Here is a 13,965-nt window from a genome sequence, read left to right as displayed (position 1 = left end):
ATTGTGAAGAGAAATGTTCATCCTGTGAAGGTGTTCAGTCAGACAGTGAAACAGAAAGCTTCTATATGTAGTGATAGACGTCCTGAGGGTCCACAAGCAGCACATATTAGAGTCGATGCCTTGCTTCACCGTGTCCAGGGATCTGTAGAAGTTATCTGATTCACTATGGCTGCTGGCTGGTGACATCATAATATGCAAGTTGAGTGAATTTACTCCAGTCTCAAACTTTGGGCCACACTGAAGGACTTTCTCTTTTACAGTATGCCTTCCTAGGTATTTTCAGGCAACAGTATTTTGAAAGCCAACCGGGTTAAATCCTGGGATGACAGCTTGCATCATTAGCTCTGTTTCTCCTCCTTCATATCCTCCAAACATTGTGTCATAACACAGAAGTCAAACATCCTCCATCCTCCGCTTTCCATCAAATTCCTTTCCTTCCCCATCATTTTCCGTTTTTGTTTCTGTATACTTGGTGACTCTGCTGGTGTCTGTTTAGCCTGAAACACTCTAACTTCCGTCCTGTCTTCCACAGACCTGTGTGAGGATGAGGAGTTCCGCACCATCCTACTGGACCTCAAACAAAAACACGACATCATCATGAAGTCGCAGCTCAAGCATAAGACGTCACTGTGTCGGAGGACGTCCAGCGCAGGCAGCCGCGGGTGAGCGCCGCCCCCTGCTGGCTGTCGAGCAGACATGACCTCAGCGTGACCTCTGCGTCTGTCCACAGGAAAGTGGTGCGTCGAGCGAGCCTGTCCGACAGACACAACCTGTGCCGTAAAGAGTACGAGACTGAAGCCATCGTGTGGAGGGGAGGCAGGGAGGAGGACGAGGACCGAGAGAAGGAGTTGGATCAGGAGACCATCCAGGTAAGTGACATCAAAGAGGGTGAAATAGTGCACGTCCCCATCTTAGGCCAAGTGTTTTTAGGTCAAGTGAAGCTGCTCCGGGTGAGGAGTGAAAGGCTAATGCAAACCTCCAGCGTGAATGAGAAGACTAATTTTCACCGACATTTTGGACGCCTCCTCCGAAGTGTTTGCCAAGATTAATGCCTGCAGGGCTGTGGAGTTGTGCGAGAATGATTTTCAAGATTGTGATATTTTCATGCAGTCTGTTGCGCATGTGATCCTCAATAAATGTTCGTAAAAATAGAAGTTTAAAATCCCTAATCTACTCCAGAATAATCTACAAGTTTAAAATGCCTAATCTACTCCAGAAACAGACACTGCAGTGTCACCCAAAACCAGCGAGTGTGGGAAGACCACTCGGTTGCTCAGTTCTGCCACACCAGCGGTTTTCCACTTTAACTGTTATGAAATAATCCAAACCTGGTGGTAACATTTAATAGATTGCAGATATTGAAAATGAAATTTGTCTTGGATAAAGCCACATAAGAGTTCACTCAGTCGTACAGGATTGAAGTCAAGCAGCAGCCATGCCTCCTGTCTGTAAGCCATGAACGGGTCAATGACCGCAGCTCTCTGTCCAGGTGAAGCCGTCTCTTCTCCCGGAGCTCCTGGACAAGCCCACGCTGCCCACCATCCTCAAAGACAGCAAGAACAAACACAATGGCCTCATCAATACGACAGCGTCCGTGCCGCCACAGTCGCCTTCCAACGGCAACACGCCGACGTCAGACAGGAGCGTGGTCATCACCACCCCTCCCACCCCAGAGGACACATGGCCTCGGGAGCGAGCCCAGACTCTCTCTGAGCTGAAGAAGCAGAGGGCGGCCGCCAAACTTCTGAATCACCCTTTGTTTAACGGTCACCTCGGTAACGGCTCCACGGACTCCTTCTCCGATGCCAAAATCAACTCGGACGACCCCAGGATGCCGCTGGTCTCCTCCAATGGCAACGCGGTCTTCTACACTCCGGCCAGCGGCGACCCGCCCCTGCTCAAACTGAAGCAGCCGTTCGAGGACGAGCAGCCCAAAGCACGGACCTGCTGCTGCGTGTCGTAGCACTGGAGTGACAGCAAGTGTTTGCACAGAAGTCAAGAGGGGTACGGAGGCTCAACACACACCCCAGCTTACACACACTTCCTCCTTGACCTTGCAGTGGAAAGAAAGAAGCCACTTTATACTTCCAGATTTGACTGATTCGACTGAAGAAAACTGCTCAGGCCGTCAGCTGTTTCACATTTGCACATCCAAATGGAATATCTGGAGGTACTGCAAATCCCAAAATGCGCGTTTGACCCGACCCGCTAAACTCTTGTTTCAGTGAAAGCCACTCATGTCTTTTTACGCCGCAACATATCAGAATCAGCAAAAAGTAGCAAACTGCAGGCTCTGCGGGAGTCGCTGCCTGCTGTAGTAAAGGGAAGCAACGTGGTTTAACTACCGCTCCATGCCGCCGTCCCGACATCTGAAACTGACAGAATCTGTTTGTTGGAGCTAATTTAAGCAAGTGTTTGTTGAAAAGAACGACTGTATATTTCCTTATTTATGAAATTAATGTGTGCAAAGCATTATTTCTTAAAGAGTATTTATTACGTGGGTGTATGTGTGCAAAGAAGTGAGAAACAACCGTGAAGAACCGAGGTGAAGTGACATGTACATGTGTAAAAAACAGAAAAGTCCTGTGTTGTTGTGGGTCTCCTCATCACTGACGTTGTGTCATGAACTGAAATGGTGAATTACTGTACAATAGTTTGTTTCTGGAAATCCAGAAGATTTGAAGCCCGCTCTTTTTTAAACTTTCCTGCCGAGCTTTTTCACGTCTAATGATGTCACATCTCGACTTACTCAGTGTTTTTTATTAAATCATTTGCACAAACTGTTCTGAGCTCAAACTTGCGTTACATTTTATTTTCTATAGAAAAACGATCCCTTTTACAGTGTTGAATATCACAAACTCAGTCACCTACTAGCATTTTGTAAAAAAAAAAAAATCATAATAAATACTCACAAATGTATCTTAAAAGGACATTCTAACTAACGTCTTCTTCGCTACGTTGCAGCCGTATTGTTTCCTTGCACACTGGAGCCATCTACCGGCTAATGCAGTGCAACTCTCCGGTTAAAACAAAGAACAATTTAGAATACAATAAATATGGGGAAACTAAATTATTGCCACAAAATTTGCTACCAAAAATGCCACGACCGAGTGATGCTTTTTGGTGTATCAGTTATTTTTAGCAGCCAAAATAATCCATGTTAAAAAAAAAAAGGACCAAATAGAACCGTTTCTCTCCTTGTGATAATCATCTGGTCAGTGCCAAAGAAAACCACTTTCGTTGTAAGATTCTACTGCGGATCCAAGTTGTCCGGAGACTTTAAAGAATGACTTGTTCAAAGTTGTGATCCTCATCAACATTTTATCCCAGGTTTTTAATAGCAGTGAAGCTGCATGATCATGTTAAGCCTCTCTCCTCTCAGACTCGTTCTAATGACCAAGATTTGCCTTTTATTTTTGTGCACATTTACATATACACTCCCAGTTTCTATTCACGATCCCTCAAATAAACGTACTATTTGAAGTGAATTCAGTTTATGCATTCATGCCGTGCTTCCTCACTGGCCCTACAGTCCCATCCTGAACTTTGACCTCATCTGCTCTCCTTACAAGTGACTCACCTGTTCCAGACCCATATGGTGTGCTGACCGAGGCTTGTGTTCATCTCCCGAAAAGAAAACTACTGATTTTTGTATTTACTGGAGTAAAGTCATGCTTGCATTAACATATTTTGAATAAAGTGTATATTTTGGAATTTTCACTACGTCTGGCTGAATGACTTTCAGGATTTAATAATCCTTCCGTGTGATTGGCGTGTACCTCTCTCTGAGGTGTCGTCTCCACTCAGGGGTCAGAGGTCAGGCGTCCTTCACCACTCAGCTGTCTCTCGGCTCCACCTCAGCTGTCGGCTTCAAAAGACTCACAGTTGTTTTCTCTCCGTGGAACTTCCTCTCATTCACTCGCTGCAGGTCGGCGAGGTCAGTGTGTCCATTGGCGACGCCCAGAGTTCAGCACTCTGTCAGTGAGCAGAAGGAAAAAAATATACAGTATGTAGAGGGTGTTATATTTGGCTTTAAAAATAAGCAAAAAAGAAAAAAGAATGAATGGCAATAAAACACCTTCAAACAAGAGGTGGAGAGTGAATAAGATGGTAAAGATCACAATAACACAGCTTCCTCTTTTGGTCTAGAATCAGCCAGTACTGTAGTCATGCACCTGCAGCCTGAAGAGAACATCTGGCTGCCAAGTTTCCTTGGAATAGTCCAGATGGTGGTTAGAATGTATTTAAATATGTTCTAATAAACAGTTATAAATGGCTGTTTAAGAGTTAAATTCATCAACAAACAAGTGTTTACAAAGGTTTTGAGCACCAGCATTTCAAACACTTTAAAAACAATTGAAATACCATTACACAAAATCAGATGTTGAAATCAAGTGCACTGAAATCATATTTTACCCAGGTCATATCCAGAAAGTGTGGACTGGACTGCTCTCAACATTCATTGGTAGCTACAGTATGAACAGCTAATTCATCACGTCAGTGTGTTTATTTCAGTCTCCCTGGACTTTAACCACAAAATGAAAGCAGATCATGGTGCAGGAGGCAGGTGAGGCCCAAGCGTCAGTTAAAAAAAAAAAAAGGCCTAAAACACGCTCTTCTCTCCTCATGCAGTACTCCTCTGGGTGTATTTAATATCAGCATGCTGACTCAGCGTCCTCCAGTGACACTGACAATGTTAGCTCAAGGATTAGTTGAACAAATTTACAGACCAAACATCCACATAAGGCGGCTCGCTGACGAAACAAAGTGGAGCATTGGTGTCCTGTCAAAGCCCAGCTCCAGACACAGACACACACACACACACACACAGGGGTACGTGCGCTGAACTGCCTCCTCTGTGGGGCTTCACTATTGTGTCTGAGTTATAGGGAGCCGTCCAGCTGGACCTGGTCCCAGCCCCAGAGACACGGCCTGCTCTTCAGCACGGGTAAATGCTTGGATTCTGAGGAAGGAACCGTCAGCCGTTTCCAAGGAGAAAATATGTCTAGTTGTTTGGACACTGAGTGGATTCACAGAGGCAGAGCCCGCAACGCTCCACTGGACCCACCACACATGGACCTGCCTCCACACTGAGCAGGTGATTTGGAGGGAACAAGCTGAGCGTAAACTGTAATACGTTTAGAGTTCAACTGTGGATTGTTGTGTGTGGGAAGTAATGTTGTGCTCTGCTGTCTAAAATACACCACAAGACACTTACATTTCAATTCACAGGTCACTTCAGGTCTAAAAGCTTTGTTCTTGTTTCATAGACACAAACAAACCTTCCCCACAGCCTTAAACTCAAAATTCATTATGATTATTATTCTTCCAAAGTACATGCAAATGTATATTTCATGTCATGTAATAAGCTTTTGTCAATACTGTGGTACTGGTGTAGATGCTTCTGAAAGTAAGATAACATTCACGGCTCCTCGAGGATCGGATCTTGGCTCAACAACAACCTCTCGCCTGCTCAACAATTCCTTTAAAGAACAAACACAAAAAACTTGTCAAGTGGGAATATACATTCATTAAAGAAACACGAACCGAAAGAATAATACGGATAAAAATACAGATTAAATCATAATTATTTTAAATATACTCCTACTAATGATAAAATAATAATTTGAAAACAACCAAAATTACATCTTACAACATCTTTTTTTATTTTTTTATAAAAATAAACCCCCCACAATTTAACTCTTAGTAAACAGGACTGACAATGTGTATATGTATGTAAAAAGTTGACATAAAATGAATGATAAACACCCCATTTGACGTTGTACCACATCGATACTACACAGTCCAAAAGTGAATGAAGTCATGAGGAGCTCATAACAACGACCACAGAGAAAACCGAAACAGTTGAATGAGCTTTACAAAAGAGGAAGAGTTACAGTCCCATAAAACAGGCTCAATAAAGTATATTCAAAGGCTCCATCCCAGCAGCGGAAAGCTTTGACTTCATGCAGCTGATAAAGAGGAAGAAACACTGAGAGGCCCAGATCGAGCAGCTTTATAAACCACCACATTTCAGTCCATGGATTTTCACAACACAAGCTTTGCCACCGTGGTCTAGCAATGTGACCTGATGCCAGGAGACGCTCCCTTATCTCAGAATGAAGAAACTGCCATCGTTCAAAGCGACTCACTCTGTAACTGTGTCATTTCGCCTAAATATTTTAGCAAGAACTTCAGTGTTCAATTCGAAAACTGCACTTGCTTTTTCACAAAAGAAACGCTGAAATAACAATTGAAAAAAATATATTACAAAGAGACTTCATGAGAATGAACAGCTGATATCATATGAATCAATGAAATAATTAATGATGTCAAACTTGAACAAAGAGACTACATGAAGAGGGAGACTGTAAATAACAGTCATATCATCATTACAATTGATGTTCGCACTCCAAAATAAAGAGTAACACATTTTACATCAGACGACTGTAGCAGCAAAGCTTTTAGCTAAAAGACATTGCCATATTCTCATACTGGAATGAACTATAGTTACATTTTTAGAGTTTCGCAAGCCACTTATTTTGTGTATATTGACGTCGTCAGTGATTTAGACAACAGTGTCATATTTCACCCCAATATTACGGAACAATGACGTCATTCACCTTTTCAACCATGTTCAGAGTTGCACCTTTAAATGGCTCCGCCTCTCTGGTTACGTCACCATCTGCCGTTGCGCCTGCGCGCTCATTGGCTGTGGTCGCCTCCGGTCAGTCGGACCGATCTCTCTCTCACACACACTACGGCCACCATGTTTACGGAAAACAGTCCGGGACATTAGCCACCCTTCAGCCTCGAAGATCATCTGGACCGTCGGAGGCTCGACCGCCATGTTCCTGAGCCAAGCCGCGCGGTGTCGGTGTGCTGCGTCTCTGGGTCGGATCGAACCAGTTCGACTGAAGGCAAACGGACTTTGTGACGTCACTTCGACGTTACGTAAGAGCCACCAGGCGTTACGCGGCTACCGGTACCTGCACGTAAGCGTCGCGGGCCGAGGCTCGCCGCCGCACCTGCGACAGCACCACCAGCACCAGCTCCTGATCCGGAGCCCGGGTCGCGTGACCCTGCTGCCCTCATCGGTCGCGCTAGGGCTCAGAGGTCCGCCAAGTGCGGGTCATGTTTTGTTTACGGGAAGCTGCTGGTCTTCCAGTGTAAGCAGAGGCAGAACCATGCAGCCCAGCAGATGCTCCTCCACGTCACCGAGCAGCAGGAACCAGAGCCCCGGACAGGTAATGTTCCTTCCACAACAAACAACATCCGGTTTGACTTGTTCTGTCTGCCGCACTTTGAGGGAACCAGGGCTCGCCGGAGGAACATACTAGAACACCGAGATAAGAAGTCCAGTGTTGCCCTTCACCCTCAATGTAAAATACACTCCTAAAGTTAAAGTCAATTAGTTCTAGTTAACCTGAATCTTGAAAACATTTTAGACGTTATTGTCATCGTTGTTGTTTTTATTTTGTTCCAAACACCACAAGGAAGGGGCTTTGTGTAACAGCTTTATGGTTATTCACTATTGTAAAGTGTTAAATAACGCTGGTCGTCTTGATGCCAACGTAGTTTAGCGTCAACCCAAGACCTGGGGCCCAAATCTGCTCTTCTAAATCATTTCAGATAGCTATTTAAAAAGAGTAATCGGCTCAAAATTCAGACAAACTTATTTTTTTAATGCTAAATATATGATAATAAAGACCTTTGAACTAGAGGTTTTAAGCACACAAAAACATGGATGGCCTTCATTGCAGGTCAGTGGCTCACAGAACATTTTAGGAATGAAAATGTGTGAAAAATGGGTTTGTGTTTTGCGGAAGAAAAAAAAAAGCTCAAAACTTGTTGTGGTACACGATGGAGCCGCTGTTCCGACCGTGTCTACTTTGACCTGATAGAGTAGCTTCACTCAAACTGCAAGTGAAGACATTTAATGAGGTTTTACTTCCAGTCTTGGTGAACTGCACGGTTGTTTTTGGACTGACAGAACTTTCCGGTGAACAGATATGCATATGAAACATTTGGTGAAGCTTCAGTTGTCATGCGTCTGTTTGTTTCCCAGTGTTGCTAACATATTTGTGAACCCACAGTTGTAGAGGAGACACAGCACACAGTAGTGCTCCTTAGTTTGAAGTGTCATTCTACAAACGTGCACCAGTCAGGGGTCAAGTCAGTGCTGCTGCTAGATTTACCACTAACCTATGATGCGTCCTCCAACTGTGACAGAAGGTCACTGCACCTAGAAGAGAGGCCAGTTTATTCAGTGATGAAAACACAACCTGAGATTCTAGGTTTTGAACACAGAAATATTGCAGATCTTAGCTCCAACTGGAGGCCTCTCCCTGGCTTTGTTGTCTGTGGTTAAGCACACTTTATTTTCTCATATCAAAAGCTTCTTCAGATGCCTTCACTGACACTCTCCACATGTGTGTCTACTCCTCACACCACTCTCACCACTCTGCTTAGCACAACTCACTCTGGCTCCTTTGTCACATGACCCCTCCCACGCCATTGCCCGCCTTTGCTTTTTCTAAGGCCGTGTCTGAAAAACAGCAGCCTGCCCCGGCGCCCACTCTCGCCCTGCTATTGTCTATTGTTGGCGCGCGAGCACGTCCCCTTGCTGCAGCTTCATCTGTCAGGCCGAAAAATGTCAGACAACAAAAAGCAGAGTGACAACTTAATTCAGCGATTTGTTCTGATCCTCTGGACTTGTGAGAGGAGACGTTGAGCTAGGTGTGCTGCAAGTTTGTTTTGAGTGATGTGAGTCTTGTAAGTGAGTCACAGTTCTCGTGAAACGGTTACAACTGACTTGTTGTATCAGTTTGTGGCCAGCAGGGTGGAGCTCTTTATCTTTCGCCCGTTGAATGAAACGGCTATCTTTCATCAGCACCGCCCGCAAAGAAGACGCTGCAACCACCCGTCACATCTGGTCTTCCAGCAGTGACCTGAGGTCGAAGAGGAGTAGGAGCTACTGCTTCTCTTCCACAATATTCCTGGACAAATAAAGGCATCCAAAGAGGCCAACTTATTAGTGCCCCGTAAACTATCGGGAGTCACATGTTCCCCTTCCACGTGCCTCTGCTGTGTCCCGTCTTTGTCGTCACTAATCAGTTTTATTACACACACACACACACACACACACACACTGGTGCATGTGAGTGTTGGGACTGAGTCTTCTGCTTGTTCCTCTCTGAGGGTCGTGTGTCGAGGTCATGAGTACAGAGGAGAAGTGCACACACACACATGAGAGAGGCCCCTGAGACGAGGCCGGCAGCCCTTGTATTCCCTCCAGCGCAGCCCTCTTAAACTCTGTTGTGCTGTTCTTTAAATGTTTTCTCACAGTCCTAGTCCAGGAACGTGCTCCTAAAACGCAGTGTCAAACTAGTCTGCCCCATCATCTGCTTCATGTATGGCAAGTTTGAAGGCCATCTCCAATCCAGGCATGTATTTTTATGACTGACTGTTAGTCAGTGTCTTACCATCTATTCTTCAATGATCCTCACAGGTCGACCAGAATGTAAAGGAGGACGTGACCCCCTCGTCTGCAGACAAGACTCTGGAGGAGACGGAGCTGGGTGCCGTCAAACCCTCCAAAGCCCAGCAGTTGAAAACGGTCTTCAAAGAATACGGAGCAGTGGGAGTCTCCTTTCATATCTGCATCTCACTGATGTCCCTGGGAATGTTCTACCTCCTGATATCCAGGTGAAAGCCGTTTCTGTTGTTGCTTTACACTATAACGCTTTAACAGCGCCTCTCAGTGGACGTGTGTAGAACTGGCTCTCTAACCTGCTTCATCCTTTCCTTCTCCTCAGTGGGCTGGACATGGTGAGTCTCCTGTCGAAGCTGGGCTTCAGTGAGGCCATCATCCGCTCCAAAATGGCCGCAGGGACCAGCACGTTTGTCTTGGCCTACGCTGTCCACAAACTCTTTGCACCAGTGCGCATCAGCATCACCCTGGTATCGGTTCCCCTCATCGTCCGCTACCTGAGGAAGACGGGACTCTTTAAACCACCGACTCCTGCACCCTGAGGACCGGTGACAACATTCAAGCGCAGCCGAACACTGGCAGGGCTGCGGATGCTTGGGGAACAAAATGGTCTTAAAAATGCAACTTTACAATCAGGGACGTGAAGTTTCACTCTCAAGCAGGTTTGTTCTTTTAATGCTGTGAAGAGTCCATCGATACTTCAAGTGAATTTTCTGGTTTGTTGTGGTGGAAGCGTTTTCTTTTAATGGGACGTGTGTATTTAATTATTAAAAAGGAAGTTCTCCTTTGATTTTGTGTGTTTTCTGTGCATGTAAAAAGTAATGAATGAATTACTGAGCACAGTCACTGACTGAAGGCCTCTGTAAAATATTGACTCCAAATGAAACATGTTCAGAAATGTATTCATTTGCTTATATTAATTTCAGAATTCATGTCAAAAGGACAAAATGCACACACACAACTAGTGAGTGACTAGTAACAGTCAGACGAAACCATCTAAAACAAGTTTCTTCACAGTCAAAGTAGCAGTTCAAATCTTCTTAAGATTTTCATCCCTTCAACTGCTGTTTATTTGAATTCAGAAAAGAAAACAAACATGGACGTCACCACTCATATCGTCACCACTCATAAGTCATTTGGTTTGTTTCTGACACACTATTTAAACTGAATTTCACTCCACAGAAAGTGTTCTCAACTTCGAACATACAGTATGTGTATCAAATATCAGCATCAATGCAGTATTTAATTCATTATAATCGTCCGACAATGTTCCAGTTTCTGATGATTACAGTTGACTTATTTATTTTTTTATAATGAGGTGTCAATTATGTTATTATGCTATTTAAACACTGTATACTCGAATAATTGTAGTGTGTCTCCAAAAAACAATTTATTCTTCCAACTACTAATAATGGTGACCTACTTCTACAGCTTTTAACCCTTTAAATGACTCAATGTCACTCCTTTTCCCTTATGAACTAAACTACAAACGGAAAAACAAAGCGTTCGATTGATAACTGCTTCACCGAGTCCCTAAATTTGATGTTAGAAACAGCTTCTCTTGACATGTTCAGTGTTCGACCACACGGTGGCGCTCAAGCACCGCAAGTGGAAAGGTGGAAAAAGGATGCGTTATAGTTTGACATAACTATTCAATATATAGTCATTTAAAAATGGAGTATTGAATGCAGCAATGACTTACTTTTCGCACATGTTTAAAATGATTGAAGAAAACAAACATATTTCTTTGTGGAAACCTACTATCTGTTTGAAGCGCGAGAGATGATCATGATGTGTGTACAAGAGCTTCCCGGGTGTGATATCAGGAAACCTCCCTCTCTTCAGGTGTAGCCAGTGCAGAAGAAGAAGACCTGATCTCTCACCATGTCCGAGTCTTGGCCCGGTAAATAATTCAGTAAGAAGAGTTCTACAAGAGGAGTGAACAGTGCTGTGTGCTGTTTTTGTTCTTTTGGAGCCCAACACACACACACACACACGTACAGATACTAATACACGGAAAGAGCAAGAGGAAGCTGGCGCCTCATTACGCCATGATGAGGACAGGGAGCTGTCATCACCTGCTCATCCCCTGCATGTCCCCCATGGCGAGGAACAAATTGGTGACACTGCACCCAGACACTCTGCCGGGCCACCTACCACGTACCGCTCCATGTCAGGCTCATTTCCATGCGCGTGCCACGCCGGATGTAACCTGGCGGTTCGAACAGAAGGTGAGGGCGGATCAGCCACTTGGGCAAGCTCCTCGTGCGCCGGTCGTGATCGCAACATTTAATGGTGTAGGATAAGGAAGCCCTCCCCGACGCCCAAGGTTCAAGGGGCTTCACTTGACTCCAGACTAGCGCCGGCGCCACCTTTTATTAAAGTCGCCGTCACCGCTGTCAGAGCCGCCAGTGAATCCATTATGGATGTATATCGAGACCCCGAGAGAGGGAAACAAGTGTGTGGAGAAGAAGCAAAGTGCTGATGCAGACGCTGATGCACACACACTCACTCACACAAACTCACAGCCAAGCGACAAGTTTCTGGCACCTTCTCATTTCATTCCGCCTGCTCTATTATTTTCCATGATTTTCTGCACCAGCTCATTATCAGTGCTTATTATAGTTCCTCCCTGTCTACCCGTCTCATGACCAGCTCAGTCAACTTGTTAGCCCTTCGGTGTCTGGAACCTTCTCTGCCACTGCTGCTCAAACTTCCCACTGATTTACCAATTTCCTTTTGCAACGCTTTATTAACACCTTTCACCTCCACCAAAGATGTGATGTGATCGTCACATTTTAGTGGCATTCAGATTTATTATTGCATTATTATTCACATTTGCACTGTGTGTTGTGCTAGCGAGTTCAGGGACACTTCCGCCACCTGCTGTCCCATTGAGCTCATTGCATCAATGACATTTCACATGCAAAAATGGTATCAAATTACAGTGGTACCTCGGTTCTCGACCACAATCCATTCCAGGCGGCCGTCCAAGAAGCGAATGAATCGATTTTTCCCATTACAATGAATGGAAAAAGAAATAATGCATTCCAAGCCTTAAAATAGACTTTTGTAGGAGTGAATGTAGAGTGTCTGCTGCAGGTGCGCTGTTCCTCTATGTGTGTGGCCGCTGCATGTGGGAGGGGTTGCCGAGTGAGTGACGTCTCTCCAGAAGTGAAGAGGTGCCCGGTGCGTGTCCAGCTCTGAATGTGCGCTTCTGTGCAGTTTGGCTGTGACAAAGTCATAAACCAAGTAACGCTCTGTCCCAGACTCGCCTCATCCCTGTCCCAGCTCCAGCCCACAACAGGACATCAAACCCTGGAGAGTGAGCTCCAGCCTCGGAGGTGTGGACCCCTGTGACACTCTACCATGGTCCAGTGCGGAGACAGGAAAGGTTTTACACCTCAATATGAAGAAAAAACAGTCAGTAAATGTAGCTAACGGGACACGTCTGCATACAGAGGCTGCGTTATACGCAATAACAGAGCGTGTCGTGGGTCAGCTGATTGGTCCGCGCACGTTATGTTTTTTCCGGCTTTTTTCGCTTTTTTCTGGATTTTTGTTCGAAATCCGAAGCAAAAAAATCTCGAAATTTTTGTTCGAACTCCGATTTGTTCGAAGTCCGGGACGTTCGAAAACTGAGGTTCCACTGTATATAAAAAAAATGTTCAATGGTCCTTGTCATTTAGGATTTTTATCTTATTAAAATCATCTTATTACGTGTTTTTCAAAAATGTGCCATGCTGGTGTTCATGGAAAGTGTGCCTCTAAATGTTCATTTTGCTGAATTAGATCAAAGTTCACAGTCTCCCGCTTTGTGAAGTTGCAGCTTTGCGATAACAGGCGCCATATTTGTTTACTGGTGAAATCCTAGCTGAAAGTGTGACATCACAAGTTCCGGGATGGTTCGAGTGCCTGAGTGCCTCACTTGTTTCCACCCACTAACATGGCATGTTGTTTAACACTGACCTGCACCAAGCAAGGGCAGCTGTCGAGCTCTGTTTAACACGTGGTCCCAAATTCTAACCTAACTTTAGGCTCTAAGGTAAGTCGGTAACAAAGGCAAAAAACTTCAATTCACAAATTCTTGTGCCTCAAAATTCTGAAAACATTGCGTCCAAGGCTTATTCCAGTCCGGTTCATAATATTCACGTCTTACCAAAGATTATGTGGCAACTGAAAACGAAGAAGCTTTGTTAAAGTCACACCAGCTTTTTTGACCCCATTTTCACCACTCATCTGAGCTACTGATGCTAACTGCTAGACAGGAGCCCTGTGAAGAAGCCAGTCCAAACTACTCAGAGGTAACTGCACTTTATGTCTTCACTGAGGTTGATGTTGCTGTAGATGGGTTTAGAATCAAAATGCACTGACTTGCCATTGACTTGTTTTGCCCTAGTTTTCTCCCCTCATTCCTCATGAGCTTCAGATATAGGTTCAAGTTCCATCAACAATATGGCTTCTGCCACATT

At 44.8% G+C, this 13,965-nt stretch overlaps 2 protein-coding genes across 6 annotated transcripts in view; both read left to right on the top strand.

Annotated features, from left to right (window-relative positions):
- The window catches only part of ppp1r16b (protein phosphatase 1, regulatory subunit 16B), an 80,146-nt gene extending 76,426 nt beyond the window's left edge, over nt 1-3,720 (top strand). For all 5 annotated transcript variants that reach the window (XM_053866971.1, XM_053866974.1, XM_053866972.1 and 2 more), the window contains 3 exons: nt 533-662; nt 731-869; nt 1,490-3,720. In XM_053866971.1, coding sequence (XP_053722946.1) covers nt 533-662; nt 731-869; nt 1,490-1,963 — 743 coding nt within the window. In that variant the 3' untranslated portion in view covers nt 1,964-3,720. The remainder of the gene's footprint in view (nt 1-532; nt 663-730; nt 870-1,489) is intronic.
- A 2,969-nt stretch (nt 3,721-6,689) lies between these two features.
- fam210b (family with sequence similarity 210 member B) lies at nt 6,690-10,272 on the top strand. Its single transcript, XM_053866976.1, has 3 exons — nt 6,690-7,247; nt 9,512-9,708; nt 9,819-10,272. Exons 1-3 carry the CDS (start codon nt 6,849-6,851, stop codon nt 10,033-10,035), a joined length of 813 nt encoding a protein of 270 aa, XP_053722951.1. The 5' UTR covers nt 6,690-6,848; the 3' UTR covers nt 10,036-10,272.
- Nucleotides 10,273-13,965: the final 3,693 nt, after the last annotated feature.

The sequence above is a fragment of the Synchiropus splendidus genome, chromosome 6, assembly GCF_027744825.2.
Source record: "Synchiropus splendidus isolate RoL2022-P1 chromosome 6, RoL_Sspl_1.0, whole genome shotgun sequence".
NCBI classification, from domain to species: Eukaryota; Metazoa; Chordata; class Actinopteri; order Syngnathiformes; family Callionymidae; genus Synchiropus; species Synchiropus splendidus.
The sequence above is the reverse complement of the archived record's forward strand: the minus strand, read 5'-3'. Positions and strand labels throughout refer to the sequence as shown.

Coding starts and splice junctions, on each gene's coding strand:
- fam210b (XM_053866976.1), top strand. CDS start 6,849: ATGTTCCTGAGCCAAGCCGCGCGGTGTCGGTGTGCTGCGTCTCTGGGT. Junction 7,248..9,511: donor GGAACCAGAGCCCCGGACAG/GTAATGTTCCTT, acceptor TGATCCTCACAG/GTCGACCAGAATGTAAAGGA. Junction 9,709..9,818: donor TTCTACCTCCTGATATCCAG/GTGAAAGCCGTT, acceptor CCTTCTCCTCAG/TGGGCTGGACATGGTGAGTC.